General features: G+C 42.7%; 2 protein-coding genes across 3 annotated transcripts in view; one reads left to right on the top strand and one right to left on the bottom strand.

The window, feature by feature from the left end:
* Positions 1 to 6,990, bottom strand: part of LOC110507778 (2-(3-amino-3-carboxypropyl)histidine synthase subunit 1) — a 136,610-nt gene extending 129,620 nt beyond the window's left edge. The window contains exons 1-2 of one of the 2 annotated variants that reach the window (XM_036964879.2): positions 6,454 to 6,990; positions 5,219 to 5,368 (exon numbers count right to left, since the gene is read on the bottom strand). In XM_036964879.2, the coding sequence (XP_036820774.1) occupies positions 5,219 to 5,368; positions 6,454 to 6,505 (202 nt within the window). In that variant the 5' untranslated portion in view covers positions 6,506 to 6,990. The remainder of the gene's footprint in view (positions 1 to 5,218; positions 5,369 to 6,453) is intronic. The other variant, XM_036964880.2, reaches the window with a different exon arrangement.
* A 1,859-nt stretch (positions 6,991 to 8,849) lies between these two features.
* LOC110507777 (reticulon-4 receptor-like 1) overlaps positions 8,850 to 19,770 on the top strand; it is a 221,828-nt gene continuing 210,907 nt past the window's right edge. The window contains exon 1 of the mRNA XM_021588005.3: positions 8,850 to 9,787. Coding sequence (XP_021443680.1) covers positions 9,775 to 9,787 — 13 coding nt within the window. The 5' untranslated portion in view covers positions 8,850 to 9,774. The remainder of the gene's footprint in view (positions 9,788 to 19,770) is intronic.

Raw genomic sequence — 19,770 nt, 5'->3', positions numbered from 1 at the left:
CACAACTAGAGGTCGACCGATTCATCGGAATGGCCGATTTCAGGTTTTCATAACACTCGGAAATCTGTATTTTTGGGCGCTGAATTTGGCATTAAAAAAATTCTAAATATATTTTAAAAATCGGCAATATTAACCAGGTGAAATTGTGTCACTTCTCTTGCGTTCATTGCACGCAGAGTCGGGGTATATGCAACAGTTTGGGCCGCCTGGCTCTTTGCGAACTAATTTGCCAGAATTTTACGTAATTATGACATACATTGAAGGTTGTGCAATGTAACAGGAATATTTAGACTCATGGATGCCACCCGTTAGATAAAATACGGAACGGGGGAACGTTTTGTTTTTGAGGTGATAGTTTCCGGATTTGACCTAAGGCTCGTATTTCTGTGTTTAGTCTATAATTTGATAGAGAAGTCTGACTGAGGGGTAGTAGGCAGCAGCAGGCTCGTAATAGTCAAAGGTATATGGTTTAGAGAGAAATAGTCGACGCGTTATAATTCCTGTAATAACTTGCGGCTGAACTTGAAAGGGGTTCGTTCCTTCGTTATTTTACCGTTCCTGTTTTCCATAGAGAACGTCTTGATCTACTTCAAATAAGGTCTGTGTTTCGTGCAGACTTAAACCGCCTCTGTTCATGTCTTCCATAGAGATTGTCTTGATCTACTTCAAATAAGGTCTGTGTTTCGTGCTTAAACCACCTCTGTTCATGTCTTCCATAGAGAATGTCTTGATCTACTTCAGATAAGGTCTGTGTTTCGTGCAGGCTTAAACCGCCTCTGTTCATGTCTTCCATAGAGAATGTCTTGATCTACTTCCAATAAGGTCTGTGTTTCGTGCAGGTTAGGGTGCAGGCTTAAACCACCTTGGTGTTTTGGTACCCGTGTAAACTAGGATACTAGGATAAGGTAACGTTTGTCAAAATATTTTCATAAATCCACTCTACAAAAAAAAAAAAGATATTCGCTTATATTTAGCTAATATTGATCAGAGTTACCTTGTCCTATGGATATCTACACAGTTATAAAATTGACACGGTGGTGTAAGCCTACACGAAACAGACCTTATTTTAAGTGAATCTAAAAATATCCTATGGAATAAATGAATGAAGGAACCGCTTTTCAGATTTTGCTAGAAGGTGTCATGGGAATTATGACTCGCACTTTGGTAGTCAATTCTTACCATGTCCATTATTAAAATAGGATTTCCTGCATGTAGAAATGACAGTTTTTGGTTTCAACATTCATCACAGGCAACTTAAACTCTATTGTTATTCAAACAGTTGAGAGTATTTGTCTCCTAAGCAGATTCTTCAGTATCATTCTCACTTCAGAGCTGTGTGTGTGTTTTACAGATGGCAGAGAAAAGCAGAGCACCAGTGTGGGACTATTACATGGAATTGGCACCAGGGAAAGCAAGGTGTCTTATTTGTGATGAAGATGTAAGCATGGGGTCAGCAACAGCTAAATAAAAAAATACCACCGACCTGTGGAATCACCTTAATAAGAACACCCATCCAAAAGCCCATATATGTTATATTAAGTTAAAATAAAAGTGTTCATTGTTCATTCAGTACTGTTGCAATTGTCATTATTACAAAAAAATCGTCCGATTAATCGATACCGGCTTTTTTGTCCTCCAATAATCGGTATCGGCGTTGAAAAATGATAATCGGTCGACCTCTATTCACAACCCAAAAACACTTCACCAACATCACAACCCCTCATCACCATCACAACCCACTAACACATCATCAACATCACAACCCAATAACACCTCATCAACATCACAACCCCTCATCACCATCACAACCCAAAAACACCTCACCCCTCATCAACATCACAACCCAATAACCCCTCATCAACATCACAACCCAATAACCCCTCATCACCATCACAACCCAATAACCCCTCATCACCATCACAACCCAATAACCCCTCATCACCATCACCATCACAACCCAATAACCCCTCATCACCATCACAACCCAATAACCCCTCATCACCATCACAACCCAATAACCCCTCATCAACATCACAACCCAATAACACCTCATCAACATCAACACCCAATAACCCCTCATTAACATCACAACCCAATAACCCCTCATCACCATCACAACCCAATAACCCCTCATCACCATCACAACCCAATAACCCCTCATCACCATCACAACCCAATAACCCCTCATCACCATCACAACCCAATAACCCCTCATCACCATCACAACCCAATAACCCCTCATCACCATCACAACCCAATAACCCCTCATCACCATCACAACCCAATAACCCCTCATCACCATCACAACCCAATAACCCCTCATCACCATCACAACCCAATAACCCCTCATCAACATCACAACCCAATAACCCCTCATCACCATCACAACCCAATAACCCCTCATCACCATCACAACCCAATAACCCCTCATCACCATCACAACCCAATAACCCCTCATCACCATCACAACCCAATAACCAATCATCAACATCACAACCCAATAACTCCTCATCACCATCACAACCCAATAACCCCTCATTAACATCACAACCCAATAACCCCTCATCAACATCACAACCCAATAACCCCTCATCACCATCACAACCCAATAACCCCTCATCACCATCACAACCCAATAACCAATCATCAACATCACAACCCAATAACCCCTCATCAACATCACAACCCAATAACCGCTCATCAACATCACAACCCAATAACCCCTCATCAACATCACCATCACAACCCAATAACACCTCATCAACATCACCATCACAACCCAATAACACCTCATCAACATCACAACCCAATAACCCCTCATCAACATCACAACCCAATAACCCATCATCAACATCACAACCCAATAACACCTCATCAACATCACCATCACAACCCAATAACACCTCATCAACACCACAACCCAATAACACCTCATCAACATCAAACTCACAACCCAAGAACCCCTCAACCTCACAACCCAATAACACCTCATCAACATCACCATCACAATTCAATAACACCTCAACATCACAACCCAATAACACCTCATCAACATCACAACCCAATAACACCTCATCAACATCACAACCCAATAACAACTCATCAACATCACAACCCAATAACACCTTATCAAACTCACAACCCAAGAACCCCTCAACCTCACAACCCAATAACACCTCATCAACATCACAACTCAATAATACCTCACCCCTCATCACTATCACAACTCAGTAACACCTCGCCAACATCACAACCCAATAACCCCTCACCTCACCCCAACCCAATAACACCTAACTAGAGGTTGACCGATTATTATTTTTCAACGCCGATACCGATTATTGGAGGACAAAAAAAGCCGATACCGATTAATCGGACAATTTAAAAACAAATGTATTTGTAATAATGACAATTACAACAATACTGAATGAACACTTATTTTAACTTAATATAATACATAAATAAAAACAATTTAGCCTCAAGTAAATAATGAAACATGTTCAATTTGGTTTAAATAATGCAAAAACAAAGTGTTCGAGAAGAAAGTAAATGTAAGAAAGCTAACGTTTAAGTTCCTTGCTCAGAACATGAGAACATATGAAAGCTGGTGGTTCCTTTTAACATGAGTCTTCAATATTCCCAGGTAAGAAGTTTTAGGTTGTAGTTATTATAGGAATTATAGGACTATTTCCCTCTATACCATTTGTATTTCATTAACCTTTGACTATTGGATGTTCTTATAGGCACTTTAGTATTGCCAGTGTAACAGTATAGCTTCCGTCCCTCTCCTCGCTCCTACCTGGGCTCGAACAAGCAACACAACTACAACAGCCACCATCGAAGCTGCGTTACCCATGCAGAGCAAGGGGAACAACTACTAGAAGGCTCAGAGCGAGTGACGTTTGAAACGCTATTAGCGCGTGCTAACTAGCTAGCCATTTCACTTCGGTTACACCAGCCTCATGTCAGGAGTTAATAAACAGCCCAATGCTTGACGCCCAACAAAGAGCTGCTGGCAAAACGCACGAAAGTGCTGTTTGAATGAATGTTTACACGCCTGCTTCTGCCTACCACCGCTCAGTCAGATACTTAGATACTTGTATGCTCAGTCAGATTATATGCAACGCAGGACACGCTAGATAATATCTAGTAATATCATCAACCATGTGTAGTTAACTAGTGATTATGATTGATGGTTTTTTACAAGATAAGTTTAATGCTAGCTAGCAATTTACCTTGGCTTACTGCATTCGCGTAACAGTCTCCTTGTGGAGTGCAACGAGAGTGATGCAGGTCGTTGTTGCGTTGGACTAGTTAACTGTAAGGTTGCAAGATTGGATCCCCCGAGCTGACAAGGTGAAAATCTGTCGTTCTGCCCCTGAATAAGGCAGTTAATGTGTTCTTAACTGACTTGCCTTGTTAAATAAAGGTATAAACAATTTAAAATAAATAATAAAAAATTAAATACATTTTAAAAATATTGGCAAATCGGCATCTAAAAATACCGATTTCCGATTATTATGAAAACTTGAAATAGACCCTAATTAATCAGCCATTCCGATTAATCGGTCGACCTCTACACCTAACCCCTCATCACCATCACAACCCAATAACACCTCACCCCTCAACAACATCACAACCCCTCACCCTCACAACCCAATAACACCTCACCCCTCATCACCATCACAACGCAATAACACCTTACCCCTCACCACCATCACAACTCAATAACAACTCACCCCTCATTACAATCCAATAACCCCTCATCAACATCACAACCCAATAACCCCTCATCAACATCATCACAACCCCTCATCACCATCACAACCCCTCTCATCACATCACAACACAACCCAATAACCCCTCTCATCACAATCACAACCCAATAACCCCTCTCATCACCATCACAACCCAATAACCCCTCTCATCACCATCACATCCTAGCCTAATAGAGTATAGTATCCTAGCCTAATAGAGTATAGTATCCTAGCCTAATAGAGTATATTATCCTAGCCTAATAGAGTATAGTATCCTAGCCTAATAGAGTATAGTATCCTAGCCTAATAGAGTATAGTATCCTAGCCTAATAGAGTATATTATCCTAGCCTAATAGAGTATAGTATCCTAGCCTAATAGAGTATAGTATCCTAGCCTAATAGAGTATATTATCCTAGCCTAATAGATAGTAGAAATGTAATGAATAGGTATATTCTGTGCTTACCTCTCTTAGACATAGCCTGTCTCACCCGCCAGACTGTCTTGTGGATCTCAAAGTTGTAATTTGCAGGCAGAGCGTGGATAGCCTCCTGTAACTCTGGGTCTTGCAGGATTTCATCAGGAATTTGATTGGCCACCCGCCGTGGTCCTCGTACTAGGGTAAGAATCAAATAATTGTACTGTGGGAGATGGTTGACAAACACAGACAAGACAGGAGGCTTCAGATCAAATACGGTGTAGGGGCATAGTCTGTTATGATTATTGGTAATATTTTACATTAAGTTGCTCTTATATACGAGTTGTTACATATTGTTTTAGTAATTGCTTTGAAGTTGCACAATCCCTATTCCTCTTGTATATGCCTAATTTTCAAAACCACTCACCTCCATATGCTATTATAATCCAGTCACTATGACAACAAGTTAATACAATGTTGTTGTAGTTTATATTTTATTATAGCATAACTAAGAGCAACCTAATGTTAAGCAGGGTTCCCCAACTAGTGGCCCGAGGGCCGAATTTATTTGTTTAAAATTATTTTTGGGGTGTTTATTTGTTGGTCATAAAAGACTGTAAAAACACCCGCAAATCAGCCGCAAGTGATTTTTATTTTGGAAATCTGTTCCAAAGTAGTAGCGATATACATTATGTTATTGTATACCAATGTAAGGTTTTAAATGATTATGTTTTAGTCAAATAATATATATGTTTGGGCTTCTTATGATCAATTTGCAGTCTACACATTATTTGTAATTATGATTCAGCCCTTGACCATCTGCTCAAGAGAAAATCGGCCTGCGGCTGAATCTAGTTGATGATCCCTGCTGTAAAGGATGCCTCAAGAATTATTGGTTATTTATTTAGGTTTAATACAGTGACCTTGTCTGTCAAGTGTAGTCCCGCCAGACTACCTGGCAGGTCACCTCTTTGTCTAATTGCGCATGGGCGAAAGTGTCTGATGATTAACTGGCTAAACGTTAGTTCCTGGACCTTAAAGATATTTAAAAACGTGTTCTATTATGTTTCATATAATTCGGAAGTTATCTAGCTAATCACTCTTTTAAACCATTTGAGTCAGCTTTCCTTATTATTAGCATTAGCTAGTCGCTAGTTGTATCTGTGTCATAATTCCTTATTCATGGTGGCAATGTATAATGTTTTTGTTAAAAGCATGTCCCATATACCACGTACTCGGTTATGTATTGTGTGATAACGTTAATATAAGAGATTCATACTTACCGGTTCGTTGTTTTGCTGGAACGACTTGCGTTTCGACAGTGGGCGCCGCCATGTTTTCAGGGGAGCCAGAAAGGTGCCAGTAATCAATTGCAGAGTGGCATCGTTACAGGCGGAACAATCGATGTGAGATAATCAGCAGTGCATCGCTGTCCGTGTTTTTTTAAATTGTACCTTTATTTAACTAGGCAAGTCAGTTAAGTTCAAATTCGTATTTTCAATGGCGGCCTAGGAACAGTGTCTAAACTGCCTTGTTCAGGGGCAGAACGACAGATTTTTACCTTGTCAGCTCGGGGATTCGATTTTGCAACCTTTCGGTTACTAGTCCAACGCTCTAACCACTAGGCTACCTGCCGGTTCTGAATCTCTCTATACACGAAATGATAGAAAATGTTGCATTTGTTCAGAATGGAATAGAAAATACATATTTGTAATTAACAGTAACCTTCATTCTTAGCAACATTATCAACTCAAACTTTTGTAAGCATACCGTTATCTTCTCTCGCTCCATCAGAAGTTACAGATGTAGGATCTTAATTTGAGCCAATTTGCTACTGCACTGCAAGAAAATAATCCTGCAGCAACAGGAAATTATAATTATTATGTGGATTATAATGGACATTATAAAATACATTTGTTTCGTTAGGACAAATCAACAAACTTTAGAAGCTCCTTTAAAAACTAAAATACACTACAAGTTTTAATTTCCTGTCTTGCAGGAACATTTTCAGCAACACAAAGGTGATCAAATTAAGATCCTACATCTGTATGACTAGATCCCATTAATTTTCACCTCCTCTCTGTGCCATTGCTGTTCAGTTAGAATTTGGCTATGAATGAGATAGGGAAGGGACAGAAATGACTCACAAAATATCATGCCTAAAATAATTGAGAGGATTGAGATAGCTGCAGTGAAAACGACACTCCCTTATTTAGCAACAATTCCCATGTTCCCTGTTGATTTTTTCTTTCTTACAGTGTTGTTGTCTCAAGTGTATGCATCTCTGTAGGCCTACATATACTTTAGTATGTAAAATAGGCCTACAGCAAGCTACATTTCTTGAAATAAAATGTTTATGACAATTGAAGCCTGCTTGCTGTTGCATTTTCTTCCATGCTATTGAAGTAAGTCTTCCATTAATTGTGTTGCATAGTTGTAGTTCTAAGTAGGGTCACAACCAATTGGTCACAGACCAATTCAACGTCTATTCCACGTTGGTTCAACGTAATTGTATTGATCAATGTTGATTAAACCAGAGTGTGGCCAGTGGGAAGGTTCATGATCCTGACCAGATACAGTGTTATCTTCTATCTGCAACCATTGCTGAGTCCTCTTACCATAGCAACAGTAACCATTGAGACTAATTGGCTGTGAAAGTCTCTCCTCCTGGGAAAACTACCATCACAGCCACACTATGGCACAGGGCACCAGCAGCACAGTACACACACAGCAACACAACACATACAGTACTGTGCTGTGCTGGTCTCCACCTTCACAGATCTAGCAGCTGGCCATCTGTACCATAGAAGGATCATTCTAATTATATGGTCTATATTCACCACCCCGAATCTCACTGTGCTCTCTGCCAGGAAATACATTTAATTCAAATGTTTAGGTAACTTCATATACATTAGGTTTAGGTCATTATACTTGTTGTTGTTTCTATTTCTATTGATTGCCATGCACATCCTCCCTAGCCATGTGAAACCATTAACCCATATCTAATTGTATTAGCTCTAATCTTGGAACCTTGAAGCCTGAGATCTTTAAATGTAAATTCTCATGAAATCTTGAATAGGCCTTTTACAGTATTACACCTTAGCTATCAGTAAGAAATATCAATAACACCATTTATTTTCTTCAAATATTAGAAGAAGAACAGTGGGCTGGTACATCCTTATACATTACTTGTATAGTTGAGAAATTGTCCCCATCAATTCATCATGTTTTCAGTAACCACCAACAAGTCCCTATCTGATTTAGGACTAGTGGCTCTGGGCCAATTGGATGACAGATAAACAGTCATCATCATTAAAGGGTAGGTCTACACTGTGCTCTTACCAAAATATAAAAACGTATAAACTGAGCTACAAATGTTTCCCTGAAAGAGAAAGAGAGATGGCCAAGGAATTGGCACAAATGTGGTCATGGCCACATTTCTAAACCAAATTCCACTATCTCTCAGAGCCTGCAGCAAATGAAGGATCTTACTGATTAGGTTAACAGATTTGAAGAAAATAAGTTATTAAATTGAGTTACATCAATTACTGTGTGTTTTATTTGACACTGTTCATTTATGTGAATGACATTGCCCTCTGAACACGAAATTGGAATGTATGTAATAATAAGATAATTGTAATGTTTTCCCTTCAAGTGGAGTGCTGAACATTCAGACTTTGCCAGCAGACACCGTAGATAACGGAACGAGCCTACATAGAGACGGACCGAGAGGGTGCAGTGATGAGCCAGAGTGGACCCACAGCTCTACTTTCTTTCGTCTACATTGAGCGCAGAATGGCGAAAGTCTGCATTCTCTGAGGGAGAGGCGTAAATTGAAAGGTCCTCACAGATAAGACCGGAGAACGGCAGGAATTTTACTGCAGCTCCCAAACACTACGGGAAAGCGCGGGAATATATTATTGGAGGGATTTATACGGAACGAAACTCATCAAAGTCCACGTTTTTAATCAGGATTTGAGGACCCAGCGCCTAATCCGACTTCAGAGACGAAATGTGAATCTAAATAACTTCTGTTAATGAAAGATTTGAACGAATATGATATGATCCATCCGACTTCGTTCGAGAAGGAATTTAGATTGCCATTTTAAAATTATTAACTCTATACTTGGAGGCTGTGAGCACAGTCGTTTTGCCCAAAACATGGTGATAGATGTTTTGCGTTCATTTAAAGTGAGTGTAAAAATGATGGTTATCAAGGGTTGAAACGATCTGTAAGGGGCATCTCACAAGCCGAACACCAGAGTTATTTTGCTTTTGAAAGGACATTTTCAATGCATTTATTCGCAATGCGTAACGTTACCCTTGCGTATTTTCCAAATCCTGCCTGAAAAGGTCCGTCCCATAGACCAGCCTACTCAACGGGATGAGAGGAGACTAACGTTCGTTGACAATTTTATACATCACAACTGAATGTTTTGGCTGGACGGCACGGCGACAAGAGGAGCTACATTCGACACATCATAAAACAAACAAACATTTAAAACTTTTATTTTCATAACTTCGAAACTAGAGAGCGCACGTTTAATCTGGAATACAAGAATAGATGATTTTCAAAAGACTGAGGACGACATAAATCTTCCACCATGTTCAAAGGGGGTAAGTGTGCTTGAACTTTTTATCATCATCAATCCGACTGGCAGCAATGAGTTATTATTGTGCCAACAACACCCTGTGCTTGTTCCGTAAATTCACCATCAATTTTCCTCCGCTGAATAGTGCGCAAATGCTTAGTTGTTTACCAGGTGTTATCATGTCTGCTGCTATCGGTGATGATGATTGAAGAAAATATGTTATGATGATACACCAGCATGGTAGGCTAATGATTCTTGCAGGTATTGAGCGAGAACGTGACAATTTATTGCGACGATGACTTGGTTTCCAGATTTGCATAACATTTAGCCCGGTGTGCGCGAGCCTGGCAGGAATGAAATATTCAGACATAGCCTATCACGAATACTATACTTGATATTAACGGCTGATGCCGCAGTGCAGTTTATGAGTTGTGCCGGGTCTCTGTCTCTCGGATAAGCATTATGTGCGCTCTGGTTATTGCATTCTTGGGCATTGATCTAGGGCTGGCTAGGTTATATGGACAAGACAGGCACTGCATATGGCTTCATGGAGGGTATTTTTTGGTGGTCAGTAAGCAGAACAAATCATTTCCTCTTACATTGACAGTCACTCCTGACTTTGTATAGTGATTGACGACATAGAATTCAAACATTGAGTTATGATGACAATGTCACGACCTGAACCCCTCCTGACCACACATGCACACAAATTGAACTCTGTCTATCCCCCTGTCATTCAACACACACACACACACGCACGCACACAATTTCCATATTCTCGTTGAATTTTTTGCAATGAGTAGCAATGGACAAAGCAATGTTAATGCCATAGTAATACCATTGTAATTGGTCTGTTAGTTTTGATGTAATCTTTCTGATGTTTTGCTCTCTTGATCATTTGACTCCTTTGATTGTTTCAATATGAAGATTATGCATTTGAAGAAAGATACTTTCTACAATCTTTCTTCATTATACTTCTGACAAAATGGTGCCCCTCATTTCACCCAGCATCAATAAAAGGCCACTGTTTGGCTTTCAACTATGTGTCCTGCCTATGCATTGTTCTCAACTCCTCTATTAATGCATGCAGCACTAGTGTAGCTCTCCCTGACAGTCATCATCAGATTGATTATTGATCCAGGGTTGGAGATGTGACGTCTCTATGATGAACTCACAAAGCCAGTAACTAAATGTCTGTGCTTCAAGTACCCCTGACCATTATCATGAACTGAACAGACTCTTAGAAACAGATTAGCTAGGAACTCACTGCTGAGTCTGGAGATGGAGTACCCCATCCACACAAAACAGGAGGTTACAGATGTAGGATCTTCATTTGAGTCAGTTTTCTACAGGAAAATAATCCTGCAGCAACAGAAAATGTGAATTATTATGTGGATTATTATTCATGGACATTTTTCGTAAGTGAAAATCAAGTCAAATTTCAAAGGGAAAATTACAAACTTCAGAAGCCTTTTTGAACCTCAAATACAACACAAGTTTTACATTTCCTGGAAAGTTATCCTGCAACAGGGTGATCAAATTAAGATCCTACATATGTAGTTTAACTCTGAGTAAGTTAGAACAGTGTTTTAGTGTATAATGTATGAGTGAACACCAGGCCACTCCGCATACTGTCTGTCAGGTTTAGTTGTCATGGTCATGTAAATGCTTCTCATGGTCATTGGGTGGCTATTACTGTGGTACACTTTACAGATGTATTTGCTGTGCAGGATACTAACCCACAATGAAAACACTTCACATAACATGCATGGCATTGATACTTTACAAGAATGACCAAGAGAGTTTGGATAGCTGGGGGGAAAAATGGTTTGGTCAAGAAACATACAATTATTTTATTGCAAATGTACATTTGCAATAAAATGTAATGACAATTTAAATAATTACTCTTGAATATGCTTTCTTGCTTTTGAAGTCATGTAAACTACTGTAGTTCTTCATTTGAGATATTGGGTTTGGGGAATGATGTGTCATGAAAGTTAATGGAAAAAATATAGATTTCACAGTATGCCAAAAATCCCCCCAGTCAGAATAGACTGTCGATGAGGCATCAGTCAGCTTTTACGGGAACAATTCAGAGGTTCTTTGGTGGGTTTGAGATATGTGCCTGGAACAACACATTGTGGGGAGCCTGGCTGATGCATCCGGCCTGACATTTGGTGTGTGACACATTTCCCATTCAAAGTGAGTAACTGAGAGTGTGGAGTGACACGATGACAGCAGAAACACTCCTCAGGTTGACGAGAAGTTGTGACTAGCTGTGTAATTATTACCATGTGATTAGCCTCAGAATCCCTGGCTTATGTTCCAATAGTTGAGTTAACGAGACAAGATTAGGAAGGATGGCCTTATGAGACTGACTGCCAAGTAATGGACTGGACCTGAACAGGGCATCATGGGTATTGGCATTTCACACCTTTTTTCAACCAATTGATGATTTGTATGTAGCTGCACAGTAGTAAGCCTACCAACCTGATCTGAGTTATGTTGATGTTGTATGGAATCCAAAGTAAGTCTGGTCAATAAGCCGACATGATGTGGAAATGTTCTCTGTCTAGATGTGTAGTACATTATCTATGTATGCAAAGTGATGCAGGTGTGCCATGCCAGTCCTATCTGTGTGTGAACAGCATGTGTGTCTGAGTCTGCTGTCCCTGTTTTTGGTTTCTGTCCCTATCACTAATCCCTGTGTGTGTGGCCCTCTTGCTCAGTGCTAGTGGTCTGTTACCCTCCCTGCTTCCCTGGGTTGCAGTGTCGCAGCTGGTGGGTTCTGATTACTATGCAGGTTATACCATCTCTCTCTGTCTCTCTGTCTCTCTTTTTCTGTCTGTCTGTCTGTCTGCCTATCTGCCTATCTGCCTATCTGCCTATCTGCCTGTCTCTCTCTCGCTGTCTGTCTCTGGAATGATCTCTTTGTCTCTCTTCTTCTGTCTTTCTGTCTCTCTTCTTCTGTCTCTCTGTCTCTCTTTTTCTGTCTCTCTGTCTCTCTTTTTCTGTCTCTGTCTCTCTTCTTCTGTCTCTCTGTCTCTCTTTTTCTGTCTGTCTCTTTTGCTGTCTCTCTTTTTCTCTCTCCCCCTCTCTCTCTCTCTCTCTCTCTCTCGCGTTCTCTCTCTCCATACCCAGTCATCCATGGAACAGACACTGGGGAGATGTGTCAGAGTAGTGCTGCGATAGATAGAGGGAGGTGTGATGTCGACTGTATATACCCTGCTGTGATGTGCTATAATTGCTGGTGCATGTCACTCAGGCTTATAGGGGGGCTGGATACAGGCTTTCCTTGGCCATTTTGAGACTTTCCTGTCTCTACACATTCCCAATCTCACCCACTCACCTACATCCACACACACACACACACACACACACACACACACACACACACACACACACACACACACACACACACACACACACACACACACACACACACACACACACACACACACACACACACACACACACACACACACACACACCCTCCTGTCCATTGACATTCTGTATTCACTATACCCACAGGTTTCCCCAGTCATGTTAGTTTGTACTTTTCATTTGTGTTCATCCTCTGCATAAAGAAGACATTCAGATTCAGATTGACAAGGTTGTTGCAAAATATCTCATTGGGAAATGTGTCTGCATCAACATAAAGCACAGCTCAGACTCAGATACCGTAACGAATGTACTTTGAGAGTACAAAACATTGCAGATCTAGCCTAACTGTATTCTGTTTTTGAATGTATGCTAATTATTGGAAAATTGTGATCATTCTCCCTCTCAAATACAGCATCTAAGACAAACAAAAGCCCAACGCTTCCTTCATCATTCAGCTCCATCACCACAGCATATACAGAGATAATTGTTTGAGCAATCAAACTCTGTAACATAGAGTAATCACGCTCTGTAAATCATCTCTAATTACGTGCCAGAGTAGTAGCACATTGCCTATTGAGTTGGCCCTGTTGTTTTCCATTACAGGCAGAACATGGTGGAGGGGACAACAGAGAGGATTTACCAATAATGAGCCCAGTAGAACACAATGTAAAGGACTAAGGAAAACACATGTGGCCCCAGTCAGTCAGCTCTCAGTCTCCTGCCCTGCCTACTCCCAGGGTTCAGTGTGTGGGTGCTAGGGAACTCAGCTCAGCCTCACAACTCCCACTCAGTCAGCTCTCAGTCAGTCAGCTCTCAGTCAGTCAGCTCTTAGTCAGTCAGCTCTCAGTCTCCAGTCCTGCCCTGCCTACTCCCAGGGTTCAGTGTGTGGGTGCTAGGGAACTCAGCTCAGCCTCACAGCTCCCACTCAGTCAGCTCTCAGCAACACCAGGGAGACAAGCTGATCAAATATCAACCTCTCAGGCATCAAGAGGCCCTCCATGACTATCTATCTGCCAGAGATGGTTTTTCACCCAGAGATGTGTCCCTGTCTAGAGAGATAATATCATCTCCTAGACTTCACCAGTCACCATTCTAGATACCTTCAGCAGAGGTCTAGGCTCACAGTCAGGGGGAATTTATGTCTGTCATTGTCACTGAAGGACAAACAGCAGTCTGGTCAGAGCTGAAATCACATAGACAGTACCCTGAGGCAAAGCCTCCTCAGAACAATGATTTGATATCACCATGGATTTACACAGCACAGTATCTGACTCTAAATACCCGTCTGTCACTTTATGTGTGGAGAACATTCAGCCAGCCAGACCAAATGAGGGAACTTGTTCTGTGACTTATATTTAAAGAGGCCATTTGAATAGAACATAATATTCTCCTAACATGTTGTCATGATTGCATTACAATTTATTGTGAAGCAAAGTATTCCTGTGGTTGTGGGCTAGGTATCAGTAGGGCTGGGTAAAGAGGAGTACAGAGGAGAATATAGAGTAGAGCAAAAACATAAAGACGGATCCCTTAAATCTTTCTAAGCTGCCTGAAAAACAGAACGTGAATCCAGGCTGAGAACGTTGTTGCCAATCATAATCTGACGCTTGTTTAAAAATGTCTATTTTAAGACTATCTTGCTGTCTCTGTTGATGAGGTTGATTTTAAAAGGTTGATAAAATCCAAAAATCTAAATAAAACACACAGACACACACATTTGCCCATGCACACTCATCGATTCTCTAATCTCCCCTTCTTAGCATACCCACTGATACAAATCAGGGTAGGGCAATCGATACCTTTCGAACAGACAGATTTGTCTATTTGTAGTCTATCTGACCCTGTCCATATGAGACTGCATCTCAGGTAGTTGACGGAGTACTACCTCTCATTGGAGAGCTGAGGCTCAATCAGTAGACTGCTATCCTACACACCTCTGACGCTGGCAGTGCATGCCAAACACCTCATTTAGCAAAAGGAGATTCATCCAATCATAGGGCCGATACATGATGTTGTTACCATGGAAGCCTCTGGCACTATTCAACAACATGACACTTAACAGAGGATGACAAATAATTACAGAGAGAGTGTGAGTTCGTTTGTGTGTGTGTGTGTGTGTGTGTGTGTGTGTGTGTGTGTGTGTGTGTGTGTGTGTGTGTGTGTGTGTGTGTGTGTGTGTGTGTGTGTGTGTGTGTGTGTGTGTGCGTGTGTGCGTGCGTGCGTGTGTGTGTGACGATAGCAGCTCTGACTGGTATTAATGAACTGTTGATACTCCGGAAGCCATTTTCGCGCTTCCCTGTCAACCATTTCACACCAGATTAGGGCAGAGGGCTCTGCATGGCTTCCAAAAGTGGATGTTCTCTTCCTACAGTATGAAGTCAAACACTCTCCTGGTAATGCAGTCTGAAGAGTTTGCTGGAATGATTTAATCCACAGGATTATTTTAACTGGGAGCAGAAGTGGAAAACAAATCTACAAAATTCTCCCCTATCTCAGTTTGCCCTTTAGATTCACCTGAGTCTTCAGTAAATATCATTTCCCTGCCTTTGTAATGGAAATGTGATGCAGGGCCAGGCATTAGCGGATGATAATGAGGTGAAAGAGACAAGTAACCTAAGCCCGGTTGGTTTTTGGAATATTCATAATTCATTTCTGATTAAGTGGCTAATTGGAGTTTAAAGGTCAATGTAAATGGCCTTGCCATAGATGTTCTGAGACAGGGGAGAGGAGGGGAGGTAGATAGACGGGAGAGAAGGGAGGGACAGAGGAATAGGAGGAGACTGCCCTGTAGGCAGTTGACATTAATCCCAGGTGTTCTCCTGTTACTCTTGACAGCTCTTCCCGTACTGAGCCACATTCCCCAGGCGACATCACCTTTGTGTGCTGAGGACAGAGATTCAGGGACAGCAGCTCCCCTCCGGCCCGGGGCATCTGTCTGCCCTTTTGGCATTGAGAGTTAGCACTTCCACAACAAGATGAAAAGACTCAACACCAGGGAAAGATGCGGAGGTGGGGGGTTTGGATTCACCTTGTGGGGTTGGAAGCCTATAGTACAAGATAGAGACATGCAGAATGCTTACATAATACAAACATATTACGAACCACACACATGCAGTTATGCACACAGACACACTGACACACACACATCTCATACAGTATGTGACATTCACTGAGTACCGATTGTGACTCCTCGCATTGATTCCTCTTGTTTATTATGCTCCTAGTTAATCTCCCACTCCATCCATGTCACATTCAAACCTCATTTATCCCAAGATGGTTGACTTGAAAACAATGGGCTAATTCAGTCTCTAGTGGTAGTCTACCGTAATGCAATTTCACAATGGCTCCAAAATGATAGTTTATATACTGGGATTCTTGGCTAAATTAAAAACAGTCAGCAGGGAATTCAAACCATGAAAAACACAAACCAATCTTCTAAATGCAGAAACTACTCTCTCATCTCGTCCTCTCCGTTCCTCCTCTCCTCTCCTAGCCTTCTCTCTGACTATGCCCACCTCCTACTCTCTAACTCAAATAGCTCTCGTCTCCCCCATACTTCCCTTCCCTTAATAAGGCAGGGTGCTATGACAGGCCCGTCTGAGTCTGAGTGGCTGTAAAGTGTGGTGCGAATATGTTAGGAGGAGTATTATATGTGTTCTTACCTCTGTGGGGGCTCTGGCTGTGGGGGCCTCGGCTGTGGCTGTGAGGGGCCGGTGGGTGTTCAGCTTAACGAAAGGCCCCAGCCTGTGCAGACTAACAGTGCTGCTGTAATGTATTCACGGAGTGGCTTATCATACTGCTGTTATACAGCTCTCTCTCTCTCTCTCTCTCTCTCTCTCTCTCTCTCTCTCTCTCTCTCTCTCTCTCTCTCTCTCTCTCTCTCTCTCTCTCTCTCTCTCTCTCTCTCTCTCTCTCTCTCTCTCTCTCTCTCTCTCTCTCTCTCTCTCTCTCTCTCTCTCTCTCTCTCTCTCTCTCTCTCTCTCTCTCTCTCTCTCTCTCTCTCTCTCTCTCTCTCTCTCTCTCTCTCTCTCTCTCTCTCTCTCTCTCTCTCTCTCTCTCTCTCTCTCTCCACACACACTCCCACTCAAGCTTCCAACTAGGAGAATGGGCACCAAAATTATTAGAGATCATTAGTTGTGAGATACCAATCTGAATCCTGTTTGGGCTCTTGTCCAGTTCTATGACTAAAACGTAATGAGTTGTCGGGTTTGATTAAAGAGAGTGTGGTTTGATCTCAGGTACAGAACAGAATGAATGTTCTTGGACTGTAGTGTTTTCTCCAATTGGTTAATATTTGGAATGAGGAATGATGAGATACTGGCTCCAGATGCTGTCTTGCATAATGGCTTGAGGAGGACAAGTGGATTGTTTTTGTAGTTGTACATCAGAGCGTTAACTAGGGAGAGGAATCAGTCGTATGTTAAGGACAGGGCATTGTGGCTGATGGAATAGTAGTCATTACAGAATATGGACCAGTCTGTTCTCTCTAATCCCAAATCTTTTCTGTATTTAAATCCACAATTTAAATTGTTTTAAAGCAGGTTTTAGATTCAGTAATTTAGCACAATGTCTTTGTTGACCTTAACAAAGCTCAGACTATGGAGACAGAACGAATTACCTATCTTAATTGACCTCTACACATATTCTCACATCTGCCCGGTATCACACAGAATGTGGGTTGCTAGCTTCGAGCACATCTCAATGTGCTTTTAAGTAATCCAACATTGAAGTTAAATCTATTTCTGGCACAGAGACTCTCTGCATGCGTGTGTACTCTGAATGAGAATTGGGTCCTTGACATTTGCCCATGATTTCCTCTTCCAACAAGCCTTGCTCTTCAGTGCTGGCAGGCACTAACATTGGTCCAATAGGCGCCTGTTTGAGAGTGGTTGATTAAGACCTTGGCTTCGCCAACACTGGGCAGCACACACACACAATGGAGGTGCCAGGTGCTGTTTTGTGCAGCTGAAGATAAGGGTGTGAATTAGGCCTGTACTTGGTGAAGAACACAGGAGCCATGGCTGGGATAGGCTGGGATGTGGTTGAGATTGGCTGGGATAGGCTGGGATGTGGCTGGGATAGGCTGGGATGTGGCTGAGATAGGCTGGGACAGACTGGGATGTGGCTGAGATAGGCTGGGATGTGGCTGAGATAGGCTGGGATGTGGCTGGGATAGGCTGGGATGTGGCTGAGATAGGCTGGGATAGGCTGGGATGTGGCTGGGATAGGCTGGGATATGGCTGGGATGTGGCTGTGATAGGCTGGGATAGGCTGGGATTTGGCTGAGATGGCCTAGCTGGGATTTGACTGAGATGGCATACTGGGATTTGGCTGAGATGGCCTACCTGGGATGTGGCTGAGATGGCCTACCTGAGATGTGGCTGAGATGGCCTACCTGAGATGTGGCTGAGCGGGATGTGGCTGGGATAGGCTAGGATGTGGCCGAGATGGGATAGGCTGTGATGGCCTACCTGGTATGTGGCTGAGCGGGATGTGGCTGGGATAGGCTAGGATGTGGCCGAGATGGGATAGGCTGTGATGGCCTACCTGGTATGTGGCTGAGCGGGATGTGGCTGGGATAGGCTAGGATGGGCTACCTGGGAAGTGGCTGAGATGGCCTAACTGTGATGTGGCTGAGATGGCCTAGCTGGGATGTGGTTGAGATGGCCTACCTGGGATGTGGCTGAGATGGCCTACCTGGGATGTGGCTGAGCGGGATGTGGCTGGGATAGTCTAGGATGGGCTACCTGGGAAGTGGCTGAGATGGCCTAACTGGGATGTGGCTGAGATGGCCTAGCTGGAATGTGGCTGAGATGGCCTACCTGGGATGTGGCTGAGATGGCCTAGCTGGGATGTGGCTGAGATGGCCTACCTGGGATGTGGCTAAGATGGCCTAGCTAGGATGTGGCTGAGATGGCCTACCTGGGATGTGGCTGAGATGTCCTACCTGGGATGTGGCTGAGATGGCCTACCTCGGATGTGGCTGAGATGGCCTACCTGGGATGTGGCTGAGATGGCCTACCTGGGATGTGGCTGAGATGGCCTAGCTGGGATGTGGCTGAGATGGCCTACCTGGGATGTGGCTGAGATGGCCTAGTTGGGATGTGGCTGAGATGGCCTACCTGGGATGTGGCTGAGATGGCCTAGCTGGGATGTGGCTGAGAAAGCCTACCTGGGATGATGGCCTAGTGGGATGTGGCTGGGATGTGGCTGGGATGTGGCTGAGTGGGATGTGGCTGAGCGGGATGTGGCGCCGACAGAGATGGCCGCCTCGCTTCGCGTTCCTAGGAAACTATGCAGTTTTTTGTTTTTTTACGTGTTATTTCTTACATTGGTACCCCAGGTCATCTTAGGTTTCATTACATACAGTCGAGAAGAACTACTGAACATAAGAGCAGCGTCAACTCACCATCAGTACGACCAAGAATATGACTTGCGAAGCGGACCCTGTATTCTGCCTTTCACCCAGGACAACGGAATGGATCCCAGCCAGCGACCCCAAAAAACGACTTTGAAAAAGGGGAAAACGAAGCGGTCTTCTGGTCAGACTCCGGAGACGGGCACATCGTGGACCACTCCCTAGCATTCTCCTCGCCAATGTCCAGTCTCTTGACAACAAGGTTG

This window comes from Oncorhynchus mykiss, chromosome 27, assembly GCF_057628025.1.
Source record: "Oncorhynchus mykiss isolate SJ-2025 chromosome 27, ASM5762802v1, whole genome shotgun sequence".
NCBI classification, from domain to species: Eukaryota; Metazoa; Chordata; class Actinopteri; order Salmoniformes; family Salmonidae; genus Oncorhynchus; species Oncorhynchus mykiss.
This window is presented reverse-complemented; position numbering and strand designations above follow the sequence as displayed.